At 37.7% G+C, this 25687-nt stretch overlaps 1 protein-coding gene across 2 annotated transcripts in view; it reads left to right on the top strand.

Annotated features, from left to right (window-relative positions):
* The window catches only part of MEI4 (meiotic double-stranded break formation protein 4), a 210153-nt gene extending 186228 nt beyond the window's left edge, over positions 1 to 23925 (top strand). For both annotated transcript variants that reach the window (XM_021092258.1, XM_021092267.1), the window contains one exon: positions 22686 to 23925. In XM_021092258.1, coding sequence (XP_020947917.1) covers positions 22686 to 22955 — 270 coding nt within the window. In that variant the 3' untranslated portion in view covers positions 22956 to 23925. The remainder of the gene's footprint in view (positions 1 to 22685) is intronic.

Raw genomic sequence — 25687 nt, 5'->3', positions numbered from 1 at the left:
ATTTTAATTTAAAATTTCATTCTGAAAAAGAAAATTTCATATCTAAGAGTTTGAGAAGCAGTTTAAAGAATAATGGTTAAACTGAAAGTTTTAACTTTGAATTTCTTTAATTTCAGTTCTGTTTTCCCCTCTAATTAGCTGGACAATCTATTTATATTTTTTAAGCTTTGGAGTTCCTGTCATGGCGCAGCAGAAAAGAATCCAACTAGGAACCATGAGGTTATGGGTTTGATCCCTGGCCTTGCTCAGTGGGTTAAGGATCCAGCGTTGCTGTGAGCTTTGGTGTAGGTTTCAGATATGGCTTGGATCCCGAGTGGCTGTGGCTGCAGCTCTGATTAGATCCCTAGCTTGGGAACCTCCATATGCCATGGGTGTGGCCCTAAAAAAAAGACAAAAAATACTTTTTAAGCTTTGCTGTCTGTAATAGGTAGACAATAATAATAAGTACTTCAAGGGAGAGTTTCTTTCATGACTCAGTGGAAACAAATCTGAGAAGTATCCATGAGGATGCGGGCTTGATCCCTGGCCTCATTCAGTGGGTTAAGGATCCAGCACTGCCGTGTGCTGTGGTGTAGGTCACAGATGTGGCTCAGATCTGGCGTGGCTGTGGTTGTGGCTGTGGCGTAGGCTGGCAACTACAGCTCTGATTCAGTGCCTAGCTTGGGAATCTCCATATGCTGTGGGTATGGCCCTAAAAAGCAAAAAGAAAGAAAGAAAGTGGGAGGGAGAGAGAAAAATAAAGAAAGAGGGAAAGAAAGAAAGAAGAAAGGAAGGAAGGACAGACAGACACAACAAAAAACCCACAAACAAACCATAAAAACCAAGATGTTTAAGAAAAACTGAGGATATTCCTCAGGTGTGGTAACAGCTATCCTCTGTAGGGGAAACTTCTCTCTATAGTTGGTGGGTTTGGTGGCCAAACATCAAACAGAAAGGGGAGAAATTTCCTTGACTAATTCCCTATAAGTGCATGTCAGTTGTAAGGTTTTTTCCATAAACCCTAAATGAGTTTTCATATCACTCATTAGACTAAATGTTGCTTAAGCATTACTTCATTTGCCTTATCATCATCCCTGTTTTACAGATATTAAAGCTGAGGCTTGATGAGAATAAATAACTTACCTGAGAGTAAATGCTTGCTTAGTTCCATTGACCTCCCTGCATCCCCCTGACCTCCATACCAGACTGCCCACAGAAAAAGGTTTTGACCAAGAAGGTCAGATTTAAGATGAGCCTGTCCTGCTCCTTTCCTTCTTAGAAAGCTCTCCTCCTGCTGCCACCACACTCCCTTGGCCAGCCTGGGAAGCAAGGGCTACAGGATCTTCCACAAATGTTTGGTTTGTTTACTTATTATTTCCTCCCAGTGTTTCTTGGATTGCTTTTGAATGCCAGAGATTCTCAGTGTTAAACATCATTCTGTAATCATAGACAGCTTTTGTTTTCCTTTAAAGGAATATGCAAAATATAAATCTGACCACATTTCATGCTTTTCAAAAGCTTTCAATAACTTTCAAAGTTTCCAAGGCATCCAGTGGTAGTTTCAGCTCTGGCTGCATGTGAAATCACCTATGAAGTTTTTAAAAAAACAACAACAATAAACAGGCTCTTCTGCAGACATCATGGATGTTTTGTGCTTTTGGCAGTCAGACTGCAGAGCCTCTGTGAACAAATCAGCAACACAGATACTTAAAAGGAAAGGAAATACTTCCATGTGTTAAGCCATTATACACCAACAGTAATACACATGTAATTAAAATAAATCTTCCATGCCAAAAAAAGAACATTATTATTATTATTTATTACTTTGCAAAATTAAACAAATAAGCTGTTAAAAACATACTTTAGAGTACTGTGCAATAGACTCTCCTCTCAATGTCCCTGAATTGATGCTGGCTGCATGAACAGGCTTTTTTTTGTTGTTGTTTTAAATGGCCGCACCCTTGGCATATGGAGGTTCCCAAGCTAGGGGTCAAAACGGAGCTACAGCTGCCAGCCTATGCCAGAGCCACAGCAACACAAGATCTGAGCTGCATCTGCAACCTACAACACAGCTCATGGCAACGCCGGATCCTTAACCCACTGAGCAAGGCCAGGGATTGAACATGCAACCTCATGGTTCCTAGTCATATTTGTTGCCGCTGTGCCATGACGGGGACTCCATGAATAGGCATTTTTAAAAAGCTCCAGGTGATGTAAAAATTGCAGTCCAGGGTGAGGATCTCTGGTTTAAAGGATAAATTCAGTATGCCTAGTATGCAAAGCCTTCCATGACCACACTAATTCTTGCCTCTCCAGCATTTTCCTTCACAGCCCACCTCCCTCCTTCCGCCCTGTTTCTAGGGAATGCAGTGAAATCCACAGATTCCTATAGGTCAGGCTATTTTTGCACATCATATGTCACGTGTATTAAATAACCCTCCCCCAGTTACTTCTCTGCACAGACATCCCCTTTTATCTAGATCCCTTCTCTAATTCTTCCTGGTTCAGCCCACTTATCAGCTTAGCTTGTGTTTGATATTCCTCCACATCCTAACTCCTCAAGGATAGCTAAGTAGTCTATGGGTCGTCCATCCTAGGAGCCAAACACAGAGCCTGATACAGAGTAGACACAAGGAACATAATTATTGGAAGGAAGAACATGAAGTATGTAGGGAGCAACACAAGATAATTCCCCAGAATGATGTTTGGAATGGCTCTGAGTGTTGGGGAGTGTCCTAGCAGATGTGAAGCCTTGGGAGAAGGCAAGGAGGGGAAATTTTGACAGAAAGAAGAGTGCCATCTAAAAGACTCAGAAACTAGCATTTTCCAGATCAATACCCTGCATATCATCATCTCACTAGATCTTGCTGTTCTGTGAATAAAGCCTTCAAAATAAAACTATAGGAAACATAATAAATTCACATATATGTATTTGCAGCAGAACTTATCAGAACTTTTACCATGAGTATTACCAAACTTACTGACCATCGTTATTATTTATTTATTTATTTATTTGCTTTTCTTGAGTTGAAGCATCTTTTAATCAAACACAGTATGGGAAACACCATTCTAGGACATGTTTTTCTGGCTAGTGAGTTACAGAAACCTAGGTACATACGCAAGAAAAAACTAAAAAGAGAAATGCCAATAGCAGGGGAGTTAAGCATGAGTAGAAGTATCATTTTTCTGGGTTTCTTATACTAACTTTTTAATTATGCACATAAATATGGTAATTTTAATTTTTTAGATTACTAAGAAAACTCAGGGAGTTCCAGTTGCAGCTCAGTGGATTAAGACCCCAACTAGTATCCATGAGGATGGGGGTTCACTCCCTGGCCTTGCTCAGTGGGTTAAGGATCATTGCTGTGAGCTGTGGTGTAGGTCACAGATGTGGCTCGAATCCCACATTGTTGTAGCTGTGGTGTAGGCTGGCAGCTACAGCTCACATTCAACCCCTAGCCTGGGGACTTCCATATGCCATGGGTTTGGCCCTAAAGAGAGAGAGAAAAAAAAAGGAAACTCAGGATATAGAACATTTGAGCCTCACTTTCTCTGACAGCAGTGTATGTTCAGATACTGATATTCTGTGCTTTTGGCAGTCAGACTGAAGGTTTCTGTGGACAGATCAACATAATACAAACTTAGAAGGAAAGAAAGAACTTGGGTATGTTAAGCCATCACACACCAACATAAAATTTCCATGCCTATATATAAATATATATATAGCCATATTTTTTACTTTGCAGAATTAACCCAACAGGCTGTTTAAGTTTATGTCTAGAGCACTGTGTTGTAAACTCTCCTCACGATGCTCCCCCGTTTCTCCAAAAGAATTGTTATATAGTTTCTGTTTGAAAATGGAAAAAAGATAGATGCTGAAGGTATTGAGAAAGAAAGGAAGAAAAGAACCCTCCTCTAAAGTTCTTGTCCCCTGACTTTTAAATCAAGAGACAGACAAAATCATTGAGCCAACTCTCCAGAGAGTGAATCTCAAACAGGATAAACATATGGGCTGTGTGTGGAGCAGGCATGCACATTTGTCCTGATTCTGGGGTGGATCATCCCAAGGTCCCCACCAGAGGGCCCAGATGAAGCTCAGCATGGCCCCTGGTGTGGGAGAGAAGGGGTTGGTCCCCAGAAGCATCCCCTGTACTTGTTCGGGGCTTGCTCCCCTGCTGCTGGGATGTCTCTTCCTCTTGGATACATTGCCCACCTTGCCCAGCCTACTACCTTAGGCAGAGGAGGTGCTCAGGAAAGTTATTCATTCATCATTTATACACTGAATGGTAACTCGTGGCAGAGACTGGCTTAGAATCCTGTGGGAATACTGCCATTAGCAAAACCAAACAATCCCTGGACTTTATATTCTGGTAGAGGAGCCCAGGAAAAAAAAAGATACATGTAAATAATGTCAAGTGATAGGTGCTATGAAGAAAAGCAAGTCGCATGGCCATTAGGTAGGGTGGACCTCTCTGCAGAGGTGACATTTGAGCACTAGCCTGGATGAAGTAAGGGGGAGGACTGGGTGAATATTTGATAAAGAGACTATCAGGGAGAGAGGGCAGCCAGCACAGAGGTCTTGAGGCTACAGAGTGCTGGGGATAAAGACTTGGTGAGCATAGGAGTGGCTGATTGGGTAGGTGGAAGTACGTAGTGGGTACCTGTTGATTAGGGGGGTGGTATAGGAATGGAGTGCCCCCCCACTCCTCCCCACTCCTGGACAGTCCATCTTGCCAGGGCTCCAGAGGGCAGGATGGTTATAAATGTGGTACTGCTCTGTGGGGAGGCCCCTCAGGGCAGCCCATCACCCACAGAGAGGAGAGGAAACAGGGCAGGTGCTGCATTGTGTCCCTGACTTCAGGCCAGAGAACAGATGAAGAGAGAATGAAAGGACGTGGTAAACTGTCAAATCCACATATTGAATGCCAAAGGGGATGAACAAAAGAGCCACAATTAAGTGTAGAGTGAGTTATGCTGAATATACTTCATAAAGCGCTAAGTCCAAACTGTAATGTTAAATGGGTTTAGCTTTGACCTCATTTAATTTTAGAATGACTTTTTTTTAGGCATGAGCAGAGAGGTCCAGGGAAAGGAAAAAACAGGTAATTACATGCCATTCAGACTGTTTACAAATATGAATGTTACACAGCCAGCAAAACTGTAATTACGCACTGAGTGAGGCTGAGATATGCTGGTTTTCATCAGGTAGTTGCATTATTAAAAGTTCTTTTTTATAGCGAAGAAGTATTGTTTCTAAATTGTGTCCTCAATTTGTAATGACTATCTGGTTAGCATAGTGCTCTCTGATAATAAATTATTGAAACTAGTTCTTCCTTTTAAAGAGCTGCTGCACTACCATTGTTTTAGATTAGATTTCATTTGAGGGAGAAAATCTAATTTAGCATTTTTTGGCATATGCCTAGGGACTGTGTTTCAAGAAGACTTAATATAGCAATAATGATACATCTCCTATGCCTATTTTTATATTTGTGGACTTAGCACCATGCGATGGATTCCTTAACTTTCAGACAGAGCCTGACCACATTTCTGCTCATCTTAGAATTACAGCTAGGGATGGCTTACAGGACTTATATAACTTCACAACCAATTATTTTATTTTATTTTATTTTATTTTACAAATGAAGAGACAAAAATCAAGGGAGAGCAAGGACTTTCTTAGAGCTAGTGATAAAGCCAGAAATAGAACTGGAAGCTTTTGATATTTCTTGCTCTTATGTCCTATTTAAAAAGAAAGAAAGAAAGAAAGAAAGAAAGAAAGAAAGAAAGAAAGAAAGAAAGAAAGAAAGAAAGAAAGAAAGAAAGAAAGAAAGAAAGGAAGAGAACCATAATTCCATTCAAAAAGGATGTGAGACATTCTGATCATGCAGTGAAGTATATCCATTTTCAATTCCATTTGTAGGTTAAATTTAATTTTGTAGATTTAGACACAGATGTTACAACAGAACATAAAAAGTTAGAGTTCAGGAGAAATGTTTATGGAGGATGGCAAAGTTGTCTTTTGTGAACCTGCAAAAGGCAGGGAGATAGAAGCTCTTGCCTGCTTTTAGTTTGCTCACTTTAAAAGCTGAAGGGTCATGGCTAAAGGATGGCGATTCAGCTTGTCCAGCATGTACTTGGACCCAGTTACCCAGCCCAGTTCACGTTTTTGGGGTGAACTTCCCTTCATAAGAATGGCTCCTCCTCCACAGGCTCTCTTCCCCTGATGGGCGGATTCTTATCTCCTGAGATGATCTAGCAGAAAATTCTCTTTGTTTTCTTCACAGCACTCATTTCTGTGTGCATGTGTGTTTAGGTGTTTTCTTCCTTTCTCCTCGAATAGACTGCAAACACCTACAAGGCACATTCTACATCTTCTTGGTTCTATACTACGTAGAGTGGCCTCTGGGCAATTAGGAAATGTTATGTGAATGAGTGACTCCTTGAATCAATGACTGTGTGATAAGTAGGAAAGAATTATTTGCCATCAAAGTATTGCTTAACAATAGCTATTCTTTTTCTTTCTTTATTTGATATGACTGTAAAGGATCTAGGACTCCTCAAACCACATTCTAAGTTTCTGAAGTTGTGAAACCAGTTTTGAAAAGGGTCTGCAAGCTGGACAGAGAGTAGTTTTAGCCATTTTCAGTGATTTTTAGGGCTTCAAAGGTCAGAAATTCAGAATCTGGGAAAGGAAGTTCTGTATTTAACAATGAGCAATTAATACTGATCCATATTATATTAGATAATAATAAACATATATATTATATATTAAACATATTATACAATATAAATATATAATAATGAACAATTAATACTGATCCATATTGTTTTACACTAAATAAAAGTCTTAATACCATTCTGTGGCAATAGGATTTGACAGATGTGAAGACCGTGGAAAGAATTGAGATGTGTTCAGATATTTATTTCATGGTAAAATGTGTATCATGCAGCATTAGAGATTCATATCCCACTTAATCTGGGCACTTTCAGGGAACACTAGTCCATATGGAATTTACCAAACCACGGTATTCAAAGGACAATTGAATGGAAATCCTCATTTTTTTGACAAAGAAACTGTAAGCCAGAGAGATTAGGTAATTTATCTATTTCAAATCCTTTTTTTCTGGCATGTGATGATATAAATCAGTACATAACTGACTTCTTCAAGGGCACACCACCAGGTACAGGATATAAAAGAACACAGGCTTCAGAGCCATAGAGACCCAGAAAGAATTGCAGCTGTTATCATGAACCTAGGCAGCTTCACTGTTTCTTGATCTGGAAAATGATAATAACTCCTACCTAACCCATTGTGGTTAAAGTAAGAATTTAAACATCAAGTCCCTAGCCCAGTTCCTGAGCCACAACTGATATTCAGTAAATATTAGTTTTCCCCTGCCTTCTCCTCAATATCACCTTGCCTCATATCATGCCCAATAATAGCAACCCCACAGTGTTGCTGGTGAGACAATATGTTTATTGATCAGTTAAAGACATTAAAAATATAAATCATCATGACTTAGCACAATATGAGACAAAATACCAAACAGCTTCAATGATAGCAAGCCCTCAGGCAGTGCTTCTCCCATTAGGAAGAGAAATAGAAAAAGTGTGAAGTAGAGGAAGAGGAGAGGAAGAAGGAAGAGAAAGAAAAGAGAAAGGAAATGCCCAGTGAGATTTTCGAATGTTGGGACCATGCCCTTGAGTACAAGGACTGAATTAATCTTTTGTAGAGTGTATGCTCCTCGGGAAGCAGCCACTGATTTAAGGTTTAGAGTGGAATGTGAGACATTTTTTAAAAATGGGATTTTAAAGTACATCATGGAAATCCTAGAAAGATCCACTTTGAATTTAACTACTTATTTATCATATACATATATGAATATGAATATGTGTGAATATATGAATAGTTAATTTTATATAATATATTTATTTTTGTCTGACAAACAAAACGTAATTATGCTTAACTCTTAGTGTTACTAGCTACAAACAGAAGATAGATGTATCTTTTCTTCTAAGTCTCTAATGATCCAAGTTCTTTTCATAAGAGCCATTAACAGATGGCCTTGCTCAGATTTCCATGGTCAAGTATTTCAGAAGATAATCCTTTGACAGTTGAAATGCCAGTATTCAAAAGGGAGAGAAATTAGCCATTTTCCCTAAGTGTCATCCAGCTCAGGGATAACAAGGGAATATTTCCTCACACACTTAGATTTGCCAGATATTTGCCAGAAATTTGCCAGACTTTAATTTACATAGAGACTTAAGGAGATGGCTCTAATTTCAGACCTGAATAACCGTCTTAAATATTGATCATCAGAAAGGTCAAATCTAACCATCTGAAAAAGGAGTGTTTGGAAAATATCAGTTGCTGTGACTGAAGGAACACTGGCTCCATCTGCCCCCCTTCTGAGTTTGATTTGGAGGAGTTCAAAGGCTGTGCTCCTGAAACTGAGCACTTCTCTCCCTATCTTCCTCTCTCTCCCCCTCCTCTCTACCTTTCCCTCTCTCCCCTTCTCCTCCCCCCCTTTTCCTCTCGCCCTCTCTCCCTCTCTCTCCCTCTCTTCCTCCCCCTCCCCTTTCTCTCACCCTCTCTCCCACCCCTGCCACAATTCTAGAATAAATAAATAACTCCCTGATTTGAAAGCCTGACTACCTGTAGAAAAGACAAATAAAAATGAATTAAGTAATCAATTACCATGGATTGTCAATATTCTAAACGTACTCATCATAGGACTTTTCCTGATGACTGTAAATGAGTTGAAGCAGCTTTTTAGCTAAAATGCACAGTTAATAAATAGAAAATGAGCATGTAAGTCTTCAGAGAAGATAAGCATAATAATGCATTGTTAAGAGAAATGGTGAAATTCTTAGCAGTCTTTCGAAAAGTTAGTTTCATGCAGTTAATTGTTGACCATCAACCAGCTGAATCGTAAAAAGCCACTTTATAGTAGCTATTTTAATTTCAAATGATCTGCAGATATTTGTCAGAGGTTTGTTTTATTTCTTTTATTTCATTTTGTCTTTAATCAAATGAACCATTAAATTTTATCTACTGGAATAGAGGTACATGTAGTGTTATATTAAGCCATATGAAATTGCTGTTTTTGTAGGTTACAACTGTCAAATACAGAAAAATTGATAGGGTTTAACCTAATACAATGAGGGTCTAGGTCTAGGTCTGGACTTCCTAAAAGTTAGGTTATACTCCAGGCTTTTCTATAATAATGTGTATGACATGATGACATACAGACCTTAATGTGGAAAACACTTGAAATGTCATGAGTATCCTCTAGTCAGCAACCTAAATACCTGCTTTATAATTGTCAGCATTTAAAAACAATAAGAATCCAAATTTACTCAGTGATACTGAGAATAGAATTGTTCAGGAGACTGGGTATTTTCTTGAGCATGACAAGGCTATGGTGTCTCTCTAAACACAAGTAACCTGGGAAAACCAACCTAAATATACAGAGAAACAAAAACATTCACAAAACATTTTATTTCTTTTGAAATAAAAGATATGTGTATCTTTTATACCTATTTGAATTAAAAATATGTTTATAGAATTTACTCAAATAAATACGTTAAACAAAATGTATTTTGAATTAAAAATATGTACATAGTATTTACTCATACTAAATAAATATATTAAATAAAATATATTTTGAATTAAAAATATGCATATAGTGTTTATTCATGTTAAATATATTAAACAAAATATAATGCTGTTTTGTATTTATAGTCTATAAAAGTTTTCGAAGTTTCGGTACCAACTGCCTTTTTTTGCATCTCTAAAACTGAGTGAAACATTTAGAATTAGAAAGTGATGACATGAAGAGTACATGTTGGAATTGTCTTGTATTATATATAGAAAACTCCATGCACATCAACAGCAGTTAAAAAACCAAACCAAAAGGCTTAAATTCAGCCAAATGAGAAATTAATCATAAAGGTTTTATTTCCCCTTTAAATTGAGCCTTTAGGTATTCTCTGAAACTATACAAAACCTAAATTTAGAACACGCAATTTTACATCTTTGTTTTTGCAGCATTCATATGGCAAAAAGCCTACTTTCCTCGTATAAAGATTGACATTCCTCTCCAAAAGCCACAGCTGCCCCTCCCTGGTTTCAGAAAGAAAGCCCTCCTACCAGTGACCTTGCAGACATGGGAGTTGTCTTTGACTTGGTCTGTGCCATGAGAACATGTCCTGCTAGGAATGCTCTTGGAAATACATGAGAACAAGAGCCTTGCAGGCTCTGTTTTAAGGAATGCCCTTTTCTGAGTGGTTGAGGCTTCACATTTGATCCCCTCCCCCCGCCCCAAATCCGTATTTGGTCCCAGAAGTGTCTGGAGCAAACCCAGAGCAAAGAGAACAGACACTGTTCAATATAATTCAGCTGTCCCAGAACAAGGTATTCTGGTTGGGCAGCTATACTTTAGATGCATATAGATTTTATTATTGATGAAAAACAGAAAAGCTACTGAAAAGCAGAACAAACAGACATAAATATTGTGCGAATAAGTGGAGGTCATTTTGCTTTCAGAGAACTGTATTTCTCCATCATTAACACTTATCACAAGTCGACTGATATATTATTTATGTAGTTACTCATTTAATTTCTATGTCTACTTTACTAGCGGATAATGACTATCATGGCAAGAACTGTGTGTTTCTCTTGGTGGTATTATTGTGGGTATTTAAAATATTAATTGCCATTCCCATTGTGGCACAGTGGGTTAAGGATCAAGCATGGCTGCAGGTGTGGCATAGTTCGCAGCTGGGGCAGAGTCAGTCACTGGCCTGTGGACTTTCATATACTGTGGGTGCAGCCCAAAAAAAAAAAAAATTCCTTATACATATTTGTACTCAGGCCTTTTTTCATAAAGAACATGTTTTAATAATTATAACTTTGGGGAAAAATTTATAGGGGAATCATTCTGCCTTTTCCAGGGACTTAGGTTAAATATAAAATATGAACAAAAAGAAAAGATTTCCACTCTTCTTTTTTTTTTCTTACTTTGAAAGAATCTGCAAAGAACTTAGCAAACTATACTTGACCTTGTGGGTGACACTGCTTTTGAAAGAAGACACCACACCAGCCTCCCTCTGCACACTTCAGAAACAGGCAGGATTGGGGGGAATGTAAACGTCTTTTTGAAACACAAGGAAAATGCTTGAAAGATTACAAATGTATTTCTCTTAAAAAATATTCGGGGAAAATGGTTAGAAATCTTCCTTTCTGAGCTGTTTACCTCATTGAAGTGATCCTCTAGCTCTGCACTAGAAAATATTACATACTATACTTAGAAAATCCAATAGGTTTTGGATGAAGTTTTCCATTAAGTTTGCAGCACATAGTAATGATTTTGGAATTATTTGAAATAAATACATTTACTGATATCAGACAAATATGATCCCGTATTTATTTTAACATTTGAAAATAACTGGATTTTTTTCTGTAACTCTGTGACTATCTTTTAAAGCCTGTTGGACATTTATTATCATTTATTACTGTCAATAATATGTTCTAAAAAATGCTCATTCTCCCTGGATAAATAAAAAAAGAATTCTATGTTCAAAATGCTGTATTAAACTGACTAATTGGCTGAGATTTTCTCTAAATTTCAATATTAATTAGGAATCTGTAAGAGAGTTGTAGTATGCATTGCTTTCCAAATTCTCCAATGCCAGAACTCTTCCTTCTGTAAGAAACTCCATGGTCTCATGCTTACCATAAAACACTCTAGACAAAGTGTGCTAATTATTAAAATTTTTATTTTATTATGTAAAATCACTGCAAATGAAAGTTAAAATTCTTCTTTCTAGGGACTTCTATCTGACTCATGGAATATTTTCAATAACGACTCATATCAAATTTGTAGAAACATATAGCTATTTCAGTTTTTCCACATTGGGAGCTTTTTGCTGCTGCTTTTACACTTTGGTTTTAATAGAAAAAGCAAGGATAGATCTATTTGAGTATAGTCTCGAACTCTGAGGCCTAAAGTATATGAACCCATATTCCTTGTCCTCAGTGTATGATGTTCATCTCAGCATGTGGCTGGCTGTTGAGGAGATGTTCTTTGAAGGAGAGAATGGAAACCTGGGTCCTCTGGTTCTATACACTTTCCTTTACCTTTGTCACAGGTGGCGAGTCTTACCAGCACTAACACATCAAAGATTTCTCTAGGACCACATAGCATTTTTATGACATAAATTTCCCCAGCAGCTTCTCAGCAATGAAAATAGTCAAACCAGATTAACTTTTTCATAGTTCGAAGTCTAGTTCCTTATCCTAAACTTTCTGCATAACACATGGAGTATCTTCAGGTAAGAAATTATAGCTAAGTGTGGAGAAGTATTTCATGTAATAGTAAAAAGGAAAAAAAATACAACACTAAATGTGGTGTATATACAAAACAGAAATACTCACAAACATGGAGAATAGACTTGTGGTTGTCAAAGGGGAGGGAGTGGGATGGACGAAGTTTGGGGTTAGTAAATGCAAACCATTACATTTAGAATGAATAAGCAATGAGGTCCTACTGTATAGCACAGGGAACTATTTGCAGTCTCTTGGGATAGAACATGATGGAAGATAGTATGAGAAAAAGAATGTGTGTGTATTGTATGACTGGGTCACTATGATGTATCGGAGAAATTGGCATGACACTGTAAATCAATTGTACTTTAATAAAATAAATGAATCAACTAGAAGGTAGCAAGACATTTAAAATGTTGTTAAACCCTATCACATGGTTGTAGCATGATTGCTTTTTCTTTAGTCAAAGATCATTTGTCTTATGTCTTTGTTCTTAAAATCAGTTTATCAAATTGATAATACCAAGCCCTTTATAAAAGGTACCTATAACTGTATGTCAATTATATCTCCAAAAAAATCTTATTTTTAAAAATGGAGCAATGGAAGCCAATTGATTTTTTTTTAAGAAGAAAAGACAAAGAGATGCAATACTCACTTTGCTATAGATCCAGCCTCTATATGAATAACAAGATAGAATGTTTGTGAGAAACATTCTATCTTTTTTATCTTTGTGTTTCCAGACTTTCCTGTGTGCTGTGCAGTCTCACTAAGCCTTTGATGTCAAGTTCTGATACACTGATTTCATTGAATCAGTGGTGAAACAAGTTGAAATAGGGAGAAAAAGGACAAATATGTTGGTTTTAATTTCTATAAACACAACCCTATTCAGCTGGCCTTTGGAAGACAGTTGGTGGCTTATCTGAGGCCAGTCCAATTTAGCTTTCAGTTTCAAAGTAAAAGTATTGGAAAGAATCTGTCACTTACCTTACGAGTCCACCCACCTGTTGTCACTAATTTTGGGCTTTAGATCCAGTGCCCTTAAATATGTATATTCTTAAATGTATTTATTTATTAATAAATATATAAAATCATCAATATATATGTCTTTATACACACAAACACATACACACACACACACACACACACACACACCTCGCTTACTTTGGCAAATGTATCAAAGCTTAGGTAAGCAGCTTCTAGGAGGTTCTTGTAGCTTCTGGCTTTGCCTGGCTGGGTGGTCATTGAGAAATCTGCATTCTGCATTCTGCCTGCTTGGACAGGTTTTAATGCCATCTTGGATAATCTTTAGAGTCCTAAAGAAGAAAGTTTCATGTTGATTTTACCCCCACTGGCTGTTTGGACACTTGTTTCCCATAAATAACAGCCATCTGGATCTCTGTTTCTATTATATATCCGACATTTCACTGGCTTTCTTCTGCTGCAGCTCTGTCTTAATTACATGTTGAGGACGGCTTAACAGTGAAGCAACGCATTCTCTCTGAAGAATACCACTTCCAACATTTCCCTTGTCCTCTGTGCCTTCCTTCAGGAAGATGAATGTCAGGCCATAAAGTGACTATAGACCTCATGAAAGCAAATCATCTTTAAAGTTTTGTTAACACCTGGGACTTATGGGCCCTTGCCTGCATGCACCAGTTAGTGTCATCTGGTCCCATAGCCTTAGAGGAGGCTGAGGTGTGGGCACTTGGCAAGTGAGTTGTTGCAGAGATTGCTGACTCTCCCCCAACCCCACCCCGTCAGCTCTCTCCCTTGCTCAGTGCATTCTGAGCCACCAGAGACAGAGGGGGCCTGTGATAGTAACTAAACAGCTACTAAACAGGCATTTGATTTGTGCTGACCACTGTCATGTCATATCTCCAAAAGAAGCCTGCCACCCCATCTAGGAGGAGGGGAGCCTGCTGGATCACCCTCCATGACAGAACTCATTTCCCGCCTCCACACCATGTGACTCAACTCCCTTCAGAGTTCCTCTGGAGTCCTCATTGCCTGCATTCTGCATTGCCATTGTTTCCTATGTCTTTGTCTCCCTAGAGGCATGGGAGGCATTCTACAGGCAGGGACCCCACCCTGTTCATCCCCAGCAGTGGGGTACCATGAGCACATGAAGTTTCCCAATCAGTGTTCATAACAGGAATGAGGGCAGAGAGGGGGAGTGAGAGGCAGGCACAAACATAGAATTGTAAAACGCCAAGGATTTGCAGCTACATCAGTCCTTAAAGAATTCAGCTGCTTTTATTCCAGTCTTTGAGCCATATTCTTTCACTCAGTAGGCTCTTACAATAACAACCAAATCATCCGGTTCATACTGCTTTGTCAAGAACTACTGTGATGGAAGTCCAGGCAAAATAAATTATCTGATTCCTTGTCAGAATGCTTGAAAGGCATTTCCTGTCTGAGAGTAAGTTTAATATTGTAGTATAAAATAGGGAAAGAGTTCCTCTGAGTGGGGTTGATGGCCCCATAATAAAGGCGCAGATCCTAAGAAAGCAGCAGGGATGCAGGGTAAAGCTATTTCAAGTTCACTGAGGAGATCTCATGGAACAAAGAAATGCTCAGTCCCTGTATCAGGAATTCTCTGTCCTTTAGGTGACGAGATTTGAATTTTTATGGGATCTGTTTTATCATATGTCCGCCAGAGTGCTATCCTGATGACTGAGAAAGGGATGAGTACGAAGTAAACCACAGATTTCCCCAGAGAAATGTGCAAATATAAGATTCTAATGCACTTGGGATTTAATCTGTGATGTTGTTGAGTTAGTCGCCAAAAGGATGTACTTAGTAGCTCATTTTTACCAGCCTGCCTCTAGAATAGACTTGAACTCGATCCATTCCACACCAAATAACTAGATTTTTTTTTTTTAATATATAAATCCTGTAAGATGCCATGTTTAACCCACAGGTATGCCTTCTTCAGGGCCTTCTAATATCAGCAAGGCCTTAAAATAATCATTTCACCTTTAGGTTCCTTAGCACTGCCCCTCTATGCAAAAAGGAACTGTCTGGGAGATTACTACTGTTGGTGAAGGATTTTCGTGGTAGAGAAAAGTCGATAAAGGTGTATAACAGGTTCTTACACATCTCTGCGTGAACACTTCACTGTGAACTTGAAATGTTTCCAGTAATTGACTGTAGTACTTGAATAACGCCAGTATCCTTCCTCTAGGGGCAAAGTACCTTATGAATAGGGATTATATGTTTTTCACTTTGGGTAAAAACAATAATGATGATGATGATAAAAGAGAATAGGTAATACTTATTTGACAATTTGTGATCCAGTGCTGTGTTTTTAATATTCAGTCTCAAAAAAAAAAAAAAAGATTTGAGCAAAGTAGGTAAAGTCGGTTAATGAAAAAACCATCATTTTAAAACAAGACTAATTATGACATTTTTTAAAAATATCGTTCTGTTATATATATATATATATTTCCCTTTATTAATATTTCATGCATAAATCTTGCATACTTATTAAACTATTTCCCACAGGAAACAAGGCAAACTATCAAGATCCCAAGTGTTAGCAGTTTTAACAGTTTCAAACTTTTCATCTAAGTTTACCCATACATTAAATATAAACCCATTGGAACCAGTCTCTGGGTTTCAACATTTTATTTAGGCTGATAACTATACCATTATCTGATAAAACAAAATGGATTATTACCCACTGAATCCTTTTCATTCTTCTTTACCTGGCACACACATGGATCAAAAAATGACTCACTGATCTATACCCCTCAGTCCCTTCGAGCTCACAGTTCATCACTAGGAAACCTTCCCTAACTAACCAGACTCTGCTCTGATAAGCCTTTTGCTTTATACCCACTAAGCATGGGTGTGGTTGCTGGGATTCTATTGTGATCATAAATTCATTGATTTTGTGTGTGTGTGTGTGTGTGTATTTATATCTGTAGTTATAGATGATATATATATGCTTGTGGTTCTCTTACTCTGTCCTCAGGGTTCAATGCTAACATGTGCAGTATTGTGCTGAGCACCTAGCTAAGCCTCTAGGGTCTTTTTGTTTTTGTTTGTTTGTTTTTTATGGCCACACCCTTGGTATATAGAAGTTCATATACCCTTGGTATATGGTATATCTAAGCCACAGCAGTAACCTATGCTACAGCTGCAGGAACACTGGATCTTTTAACCCACTGTGCTAGGCCAGGGCTTGAACCCAAACCTTCACAGTGACCTGAATTGCTGCAGTCAGATTCTTAATCCCTGTCCCACAGTAGGAACTGCTAAACCCCTGTTTATCTGAGAGCTCTTTCAGTGTCTTCTGAGTTTCAGAAGATGCAAGCTTCTTCGTGACCTGCTGATAGAGTTAATTTCATCCTCCTCACCTCCTTGACCGAAACCTGCCTTCTAGTAGATAAAAAATGCTTATTTTTTGGAGTTCCTATTGTGACTCAGCAAGTTAAGAACCCCATGTGGTCTGTGCAAGGATACAGGTTCAATCTCTAACATCACTCAGTAGGTTAAAGATCTGACATTGCCGCACACTGTGGAGCAGGTCACAGATGTCCTCAGATCTGATGTTGCCCTGGCTGTGGTGTAGGCCTCAGCTGTAGCTCCAATTCAGCCCCTGGCCCAGGAACTTCTGTATGCCACAGGTGTGGCCATAAAAAGAAAAAAGACTTAGTTATTAAAACTTAAGGGTAAGCTTTTCACTTAATTATCATGACTGACTTTTTCCATTAAATTACTGTGTTGAAGTCATCCTTTTGGAAACTACTTATTATAATTGTATCTTACTAATTGTTCCTGTCTAATAAAATCTGGCATATGGGATCCTAGCCAATGGCATATTATAGTCAGTGAACATTTAATTGAGCATTTAGGTCATACACCTATACTCTTTGACTTGGTTTTCTGCCCTGTGGTGATCCCATTTTCTCCTTCATCTCTTGCATTTGTAGCAATGAGAAAAATGTCAGATTGTGTTTTTACCCCTTCCGTAGCAGCATGCTCATTTCTAAGTGTCAGACTGAGCTTATGCCTGCCCTTGGCGAGCACACCTAAATGATCACACAGTTGAATTTAATGAACTGTTACATTCCTATACTTTGCAGCATTAAATATAAACATCCAAGCTGTGAGCCATGTCTGAAATGGACCATACCTTTTATTATAATTTCAGGTGCCAGGGAGTGTGAGTATTTTTGTCCCTTTATGCATCTGTCCTCTGCATGTCAGAGACAGCAGAAGGCTAGGGAAATGGAAGAGTTCCTTCTCCCCCCCAAAAAAATAATAAAATAAAATAAATAATTAAAAAAAAAAAAAAGAGTTCCTTCCCACCTAGGTGAAGTCTCAAGATTCTTATTTTATTTATTTCTTTACTTTTGTATTTTTAGGGCTGCACCCATGACATATGGAGGTTCCCAGGCCAGGGGTTGAATTGTAACTACAGCTGGCAGCCTATGCCACAGCCACAGCAATGCCAGATCCGAACCGTGTCTTCAACCTACACCACAGCTCATGGCAATGCTGGATCCTTAATCCACTGAGTGAGGCCAGGGATGAAACCCATGTCCTCATGGATACTAGCCGGGTTCATTAACCGCTGAGCCACAACAGGAACTCCAAGATTATGATTTTAAAAGACCAGAATGGAGGAAGGAAGCCCCATGTAATGCAGCAAGGTACAGCCGACCTGCATGGAAATATTGAGGTGGCTCCTTCTACCATCCCTGGGCCACCTTTATCCTCAGGCCCACAAGGAGGCTATGGGACTTCCAAGCACTGCATCGGTATTTCCAAGCAGGAAAAAGGATGAAGAGAGAAGGCCAAAGGGCATTCCACATGATGTTGCTGGCTATTAAAGAACTTCTCAGAGAGAAGCTCCCCCCAGTTATTTATATGTATATGGCTTTTAACCAGAGGAATTAGCCTTAGAAGAGATTTAGTTGATCCATTGTCATTCTGAACAAATTTAGGGTTCTGTTGATGAAAAGGGAGAGAGAAAGGGGTATGGAGAAAGCAAGTAGGTATGTCTGCTCCATGGATAAGTCTTTACAAAAATGTCAGTTTAACTTTGATAGAATTTCAACTAAACAGCAATTAGTAAACTGGCACTGTGTCCCCATAGCTTTAACTTTGGAATCTAAATTTTGAAGTAAAATTTTGCAGCCTGTAAAGAAATATTACTGTTTTTCACCACTTAAATAAATATGTGGATTCTTTGACTATCTCAAGGGCAACATAGGAATAGAAAAATAAATATAATAAATGTTTAATTCTGAAAATGACCTACAAAATTCATGGTGATTTTTCTATCGGGAAAGTATTTCCTCTTTTGAAGTTTCCCTATTATATAAAATGAGATTAAATTATAATAAGAATTAGTCATGGCAAATACCATGTGGTATCAAAACCAACAGTACTTATGACTTGAACCGAGGTAGAACCCAGATTGGGACTTGAACCCATGGTTTTTAATTTAGAGTCACTTACCCAGTGTCTGGACTTACTGAGGTTCAGGTTCTTCAGATTCTTCAGGTTCCCAGGTTCTTCTTCTGAAGAAGAATTCAGCGAGAGACAAAGTGATGGCAAGAAATAGATTTATTAAGATTGGATGCTTGTGAGAGATGCAATGGGCAGGTGAAGAGGCTCTGCCCTGAGGATTAGATGGGCTACATTTTTATCATCCAAGGGGCTTGGGGGTCATAAAAGACTACCTCTTCCTCTTTCTTTGAGTAGTAGCTCCTCCTTGGTATCCAGTAAGAGAGTATTTGACCCTCTTAGATCAAACCAGGACTGTCCTGGTACTTATTCAAATCAACAGAAGGGTGGTCCTTAAACTCCTGCCCTTGGTCTGAACCTGAATGCAGGCCTCACCCCATTCCCCCACCCAAGGACCTGAGCTATATCTTGTGCCTCCACTAGTCAAGCAAGTCTGCCTCATTCTGATGGCCCTCTTGGGCAGTTATTAACTGACAGTGATCCCCCAAAGTTCCCTAGATTTCCCTCTCTACCTGTGGTTCTTTATTGGGGCTTCTACAACTACCTGTGTAACTGTCCTATTCCTTCCTTATCAATATTATTTATATGTGGAATATAAAATATGGCGCAAATGCACCTATGTACAAAACACAAACAGACTCACAGACATAGAGAACAGACTTGAGGTTGCTAAGGAGGAGGGGGAGGGAGTGGGATGGACTGGAAGTTTGAGTTAGTAGATGCAAACTGTTACATTTAGAATGGGTAAGCAATGAGGTCCTACTGTACAGCACAGGGAATAGTATCCAATCTCTTGAGATAAAACTTGATGGAAGCTAATATGAGAAAAAGAATGTATATGTGTGTGTGTGTGTATGACTGAGTCACTTTGCAATACAGCAGAAATTAGCACAATATTGTAAATCAACTATACTGTAATTTAAAAAAAAAATTTAAAGATGTAGTCATGGGACCATAGAAGCTTCCTCTCAAGGTCCCTTCAATTCTAAAAGACTGAGATAGGCAGTCTGATAGCTTTCAATCAGGTTACAGTGCCGTCTTGCTAGTGAGCTGGGTTTCATTCAGTCTTCCTGGCAAGTATTCAGGTAAGACACTTGGGCATTTTCCAGGTGAGTATGTTCCACCTGTGTTGGGGATCTTCCAGCACTGGTGTGGCTCAGTCTAATGTGACACTGAGAATGTAGAAATTACACCAAAATACAATAGAAGTGTATCAGCTGTCATCTTAATACCATTTATTTTAGTTTTTATTCAGTTATGCCCTAATTCAGAAAGTGTCCGGACATATGTTTAGGCTGTGCAGGCAGCTACCACTGTAATAAAATGTGGGAGCTACAGGAAAGACCTCTCCCACAGACATGCCATTTTAGTCATGTTGAACCAGGGGGCTGCTAAGGCTGAGTTAAATGTATACTGTCTCCACAGGGAAGAGGTGCTTTCAAATAAATGTTCTATGAGATGTAAATACCTTAGAGCAAGAGAGTTTAGCCAATTAATTATTATGAAAATAGGCATTTAGGATAAAGTTGGGACCTAAGATAGATAAATTTTAGTATGAGTAAAAAGCAAAGTAGAAAATAACATGGACAACTGGACTCTACAAGGGACATAGCCCACCTGGAAGCAGAGCAAGTGATGTCCAAAATGAGACTCTCAAAGCAGTGGAAAGAGACCCAGAACATTCTCCTGCTTTAGACCTATTATAACACTCCTAGAAGAAACCGATGGGGAACTGCTTGACATTGGCCTTGGCAATTATTTTTGGATTTGATACCAAAAGTAAAAATCAACAACTGGAATCTCATCAAACTAAAAGTCTTCAGCAGAGCCAAGAAAATCAACATAAGAAGGCTACCTACTGAATGGGAGAAACTGTTTGCATATCACATACCTGATAAGGGGTTGATATCCAAGGTATATAAAGAACTTTTATCTCAATAGCAAAGCAACAATCCAGCTAAAAAATGGGAAGAGGAGCTGAATAGACATTTTTCCAAACAAGACCTACACATGGCCAACTGATACATGAAAAGATGTCACTAACAACATCTCTAATTGTCAGGGAAATGAAAGTGAAAACCACAATGAAATATCCCCTTACACCTACTAGAATGGTTATTATCAAAAAGATGAGGAATAGCAAATGATGGTGAGGATGTGGAAGAAAAGCAAACACTTGTTCACTCCTAGTGGGAATGTAAATTGGTGTGGCCACTATTGAAAACAGTATGATGGCTCCTCAAAAAGCTAAAAACAGAACTGCCACATGATCAAGCAATTCCACTTCTGAGTATTAGTGATAACTAATTTGAAACACTAATTAGAAAATATATTTAAAAATCTAAATAAATAAATAAATTCATTTAAAAAACAACTACAATGTAAAAAATAAAATTCATTAAAATAAAAAAAGAAAAGATGTATGTACCCCTATGTCCATCGCAGCATTATTTACAATAGCCAAATAGCCACGGCATGGGAACAACCTAAAAGCCATAGATTGATGAATGTAGATAGAAAATGTGCGATATATATATATATGTGTAGTGGACTATTATTCAGCCACAAAAAAGAGTGGAATCTTGCCATTTGCAACACCATGGATCATGGATGGACCTGGAGGCAGTATACTAAGTAGAATAAGTCAGATAAAAGTAACAACTGTATGATCTCATGTATGTGTGGATCCAAAAAATAAAACAAACAAACAACTAACCTGGTTACAGAGAATAGATTCATGGTTGCCTTGAGGTGAGAGTGGAAGGGAAAAATGAGTGAAGAGATTCAAAGGTGCAGAATTCCAATTGTAAAATGAATGTGTCATGAGAATGTTGTGTAGGGCATTGTGACTGTGGTTAATAATCCTGTACTGCATAATTGATAGAAGATCAGTCTCAAAAGTTCTCATCACAGGACAAAAATGTTGTCACTGTTTATGGTGATGGATGTTAACCAGACTTATTGTTATGATCATTTTGCAGTCTGTACAGATATATACAAAAAAACTAATCCTTACAGTGTACAATGTGAAACTAATAAAACATTATTACAGTGATACTTCAATTTTTTAAAAGTATCAATTATCTGTATATATTTTATTCTTTTATCAGACAACTTTGTTGCAGATATATTCCTCCAGGCTCTACAAGAATGATATTTCATTTATGTATTGTTGTTACAGTAGATAAACTTGGTGAATGTTTCCCAGTTATTTCTTAATAAGCAAATGATAAAGCCAGTTTATGTCTTCACATGCTGTATTCCCTCAGTTCTGCCTTCCATTGTGAACTTTTTAGGCCTTCCTTTGTTTCTTCTCACTTTCAGCCATTGAGGCCAAATTACTGCTACATTTTTTTCTCACAAGCCCATATCTGATTCTACCCAGTCTGATCCTCCTCCTCCTTGACTTGTGTAGACTCAGGAAACGATCACACATGGTCATAATTGTCACTGCTCCAGGACAGAGTTATACTCCAAAAATAAAGTCCCTACAATCCCAGGGCCAAAGATCCATGTATTATTGATAGAAGTATCAGGTATTGGACGTCTTTGGTGAAACCTTGAATTCTACACACTAGACTTGGTATGTGTAAGACTGTCTGGTAGGTGTTATCAGATTAATTTCAGTAATGAATCATAGCCATAGTGTTGAGAAAGGCTTCTGGGCTTTGTAACAACCTTAAGGAAAGAAAGTCATTCACCAAGATGGTCAAGTTTTTGAAAAAGGAAATGTTCTTTGTTCTTCTCCCTCCACCCCAATCAGAGGAACAGGAAGACAGAAGGTGTCAAATAGTCAAGTGTTTACTTTTTGTTCAGAAATGTAATCTCTTTATTTATCTTTTTCTGAGCCGAGCTACAACCAATATATTTTTTTAAGGGGTTTGTTGTTTATCTGTAGGAGCAAGCCAATCACGATGTGACGCGCTATGAAAATGTTTTCTTCGTTTTCTGGGTTCTGGAGCAACTTCTTCAGAAGGAAACTCAAGAAGGCAACACTTCAAGAATACTGCGTGAGGATCAAGAAATCAAGACATTTCTTCAGAAGCATGATGAAACAATTTTCCAACTCTCTGATGCATTTCCTTTATTTACTTTTTATTTATGGAGACTAGGTGTTCTCTTGAACTCAGTAGAGATAGAAACTGTTGAAAAGAAGTCACTTCCTTAGCAATTTAACAAATATCAGGAGCATACTAAAGTTGAATCTATGAAGATCTTGAAATAGTTCAAGAAATTTTAACTATTTTAAATGTATCTCTAAATATAATCATTAAGTCAATTTAATAGACTTAAATTGTATAGAAAAGATTATGAGTCATATTTCTAAAAACTCAGCCAGTTTCAGTTAAGAATGCTTACCCCCCATTCCTATGGGACGGTATCTTATAATATGTTACTCAATACAGTCCAGCAGTTATTCTCTAAAATGGACCATTATTTGTCTACTCATAAAAAAATTTACATTTTAAAAGGTTTCCATGTAATAGATGCTAAAAGGTAACAGATCTTAGAAGTTTTGTTGCTTTATCAACATAGTATTTGAAATAAGTGGTTATACATGAGATTTTTTTTAAGCTATTTTTTTTCTTAAATAGTTTCACTTACATCATTGTCTATCATCTTAGAGGGGACTACGTAGAAGGAGAGAAGTTCTTAACATTTGTAAACTTAATGGCCTTTAATTTTATAGAATCAACGTATATGTCAAGTCCTTTTAAAAGTTGTTTTAAATGCTCTGTACTTGTTTTTCAACAGATGTTTTGATTCTGGTGAATATATTTAGTATCCCTGTTATGGTTAAAATGTAGCCGTCATGTGTAATTAAGTCATTAAGGATATTTTCACAACTTCTAACATCTGTCTAGAAATATACCTTATATTTATTAAAGGTATATAAATACTTATTAAATGTATAGGTTGAATTTTCCAGTTTCACAGTTTCATTGACTTTAATTCAATTATTAAAATCATAATCAACTAACTTGGTGAGCACATGTTATAAAATTTTCTTGAGTGCAATTTAGGGTACAACAAATATAAATTTGCTTTATTATGTGTAATATTGTTTCATAAGTTAATTACCATTCTTGAATGTCATTGGTATTAAAAAGCAATTTATGTAAAATCATATCATCTGCCACACTTGTGAAATCATTTCTAGCTTTCTAGAAAAGATAAAGCCTTCTTTATAGAAATGAAACTGAAGGTATGTATCAGTCAGCTAATAGTATATAACAAATGACCACATGGTCACAGCAGTGCCCACCCTGCTGCCTGGGCCAAATACATTACAGGGTCAAGCCCAGAGGAAAAGGACAGGGAAGAACCCTCCACCTTGAGTGGAAAGACAAAGTTACATGGCAAAGAATATGGATACTTAAGAGGGTGGATAATCAAATTGAGACAAATAATTTGCTCTACCACTCTTACTTAGTTTGACACAATAAAGGCATTCCAGATCCTGAATTAGGAGGAATTTCTCTAATATTTAATGCATTAACAACCCATAATATCACTGCATCCTCTCTTCCATAATGATTAGACAGGGTAGGTAAATATATCAGCAACAGCAATGGCTCTGTTTCCATTGCAATCAGCCAACATAATGACAGCAAGAATAATTACAATAGTCTTTCACCTTCAAGTTCTGATAACTAGCCTAGGAAATGTATTTATTCCAGAAGAAGAGCCAAGATGTTGGGGTTATCATTGATGTACAATATAGAGATATATTTTATTTCCATTTTATATTATTTTGATTTAAACACCTCAGTCACTTCTATGATACCTAACCCTTCATTATCATATGTTTGTCCATAACATTGTTAATTGTGAAGTATATTTAGTACTGAGGTGAAAAAGATGATAAAATGAGACATTTGTATCTCTATGGTTCAATAAAACAGTGAAAGAGTGAATGAATGAAACAGTGAATGAATGAATAATTTAGGCTGGAATTAGCAATATTTCAGAATGTTGTTGCAATTAAGATTTGGGGGAGCAACAATAACAACAACAACAACAACAACAAAAAAAAAAAAGATTTGGGGGATAAGAATAATGGAGACATTAGCAATTAGGCAGCAATGAAATTAGATATAGGATAGAATGGGGAATAAAGAGGAACATAGAATAATCCTAAAAATGGAGGAAATAATAAAGATATAGTGTTTACACTCACATAATATTTACATATATATGCATATGCATATATATGCATATTACATATATACATTATATACATATGTGTACATATATATATGTATGTAAATGTATGTAAAATGCTTAGATAGATGCCAAGCACTGATCTAAGCATTTTGCATATATTTACTCATTTCATTCTCCCAAGAATCCTATATGATAAGTTCATGATTACCTCCATTTTAGAGATAAGGAACTCAGGCAAATCAGGAAAAGAAGAATTGAGTTTCACCCCCAAGAATTCTGTCTTCACAGTCCATGCTCCTAATCACTGTGATGCACTGGCACTGCCAACTGTCCTGGCAAAACTTTCACAAATACCTCTTCTTTGCGACTGTCATTGAAACTTTGTAAACCCTCAGGTACAAATTTTATAGCATGGCAGTTCATTAGTAGAACCCATTACCTTGGGTTCTTCAGCCCCTGCTGAGCAGATGTCCTTTTTTGGATTGTATCATTTTACTGTAGTCCAGACTTTAGGTTTGTTACAGAGCATCTTCAAACAATAATGCCCTAAAAAGTTCAAAGCTCTCTGTCAGGGTGGGGAAGGTGGACTGTCAGGCTGCAGTACTCAGCCCAGTGGGGAGAGGAAGCAAATCTGATTATTTTGTTCTTGGATCTATAAAGAGTTGCAATTCTTTCACAAGCTGTTGTACTTTTTTTGTCTTCTTTTTACAGCCATACCTGAGGAATATGGAA

Source organism: Sus scrofa, chromosome 1, assembly GCF_000003025.6.
Source record: "Sus scrofa isolate TJ Tabasco breed Duroc chromosome 1, Sscrofa11.1, whole genome shotgun sequence".
Classification (NCBI taxonomy): Eukaryota; Metazoa; Chordata; class Mammalia; order Artiodactyla; family Suidae; genus Sus; species Sus scrofa.
The sequence above is the reverse complement of the archived record's forward strand: the minus strand, read 5'-3'. Positions and strand labels throughout refer to the sequence as shown.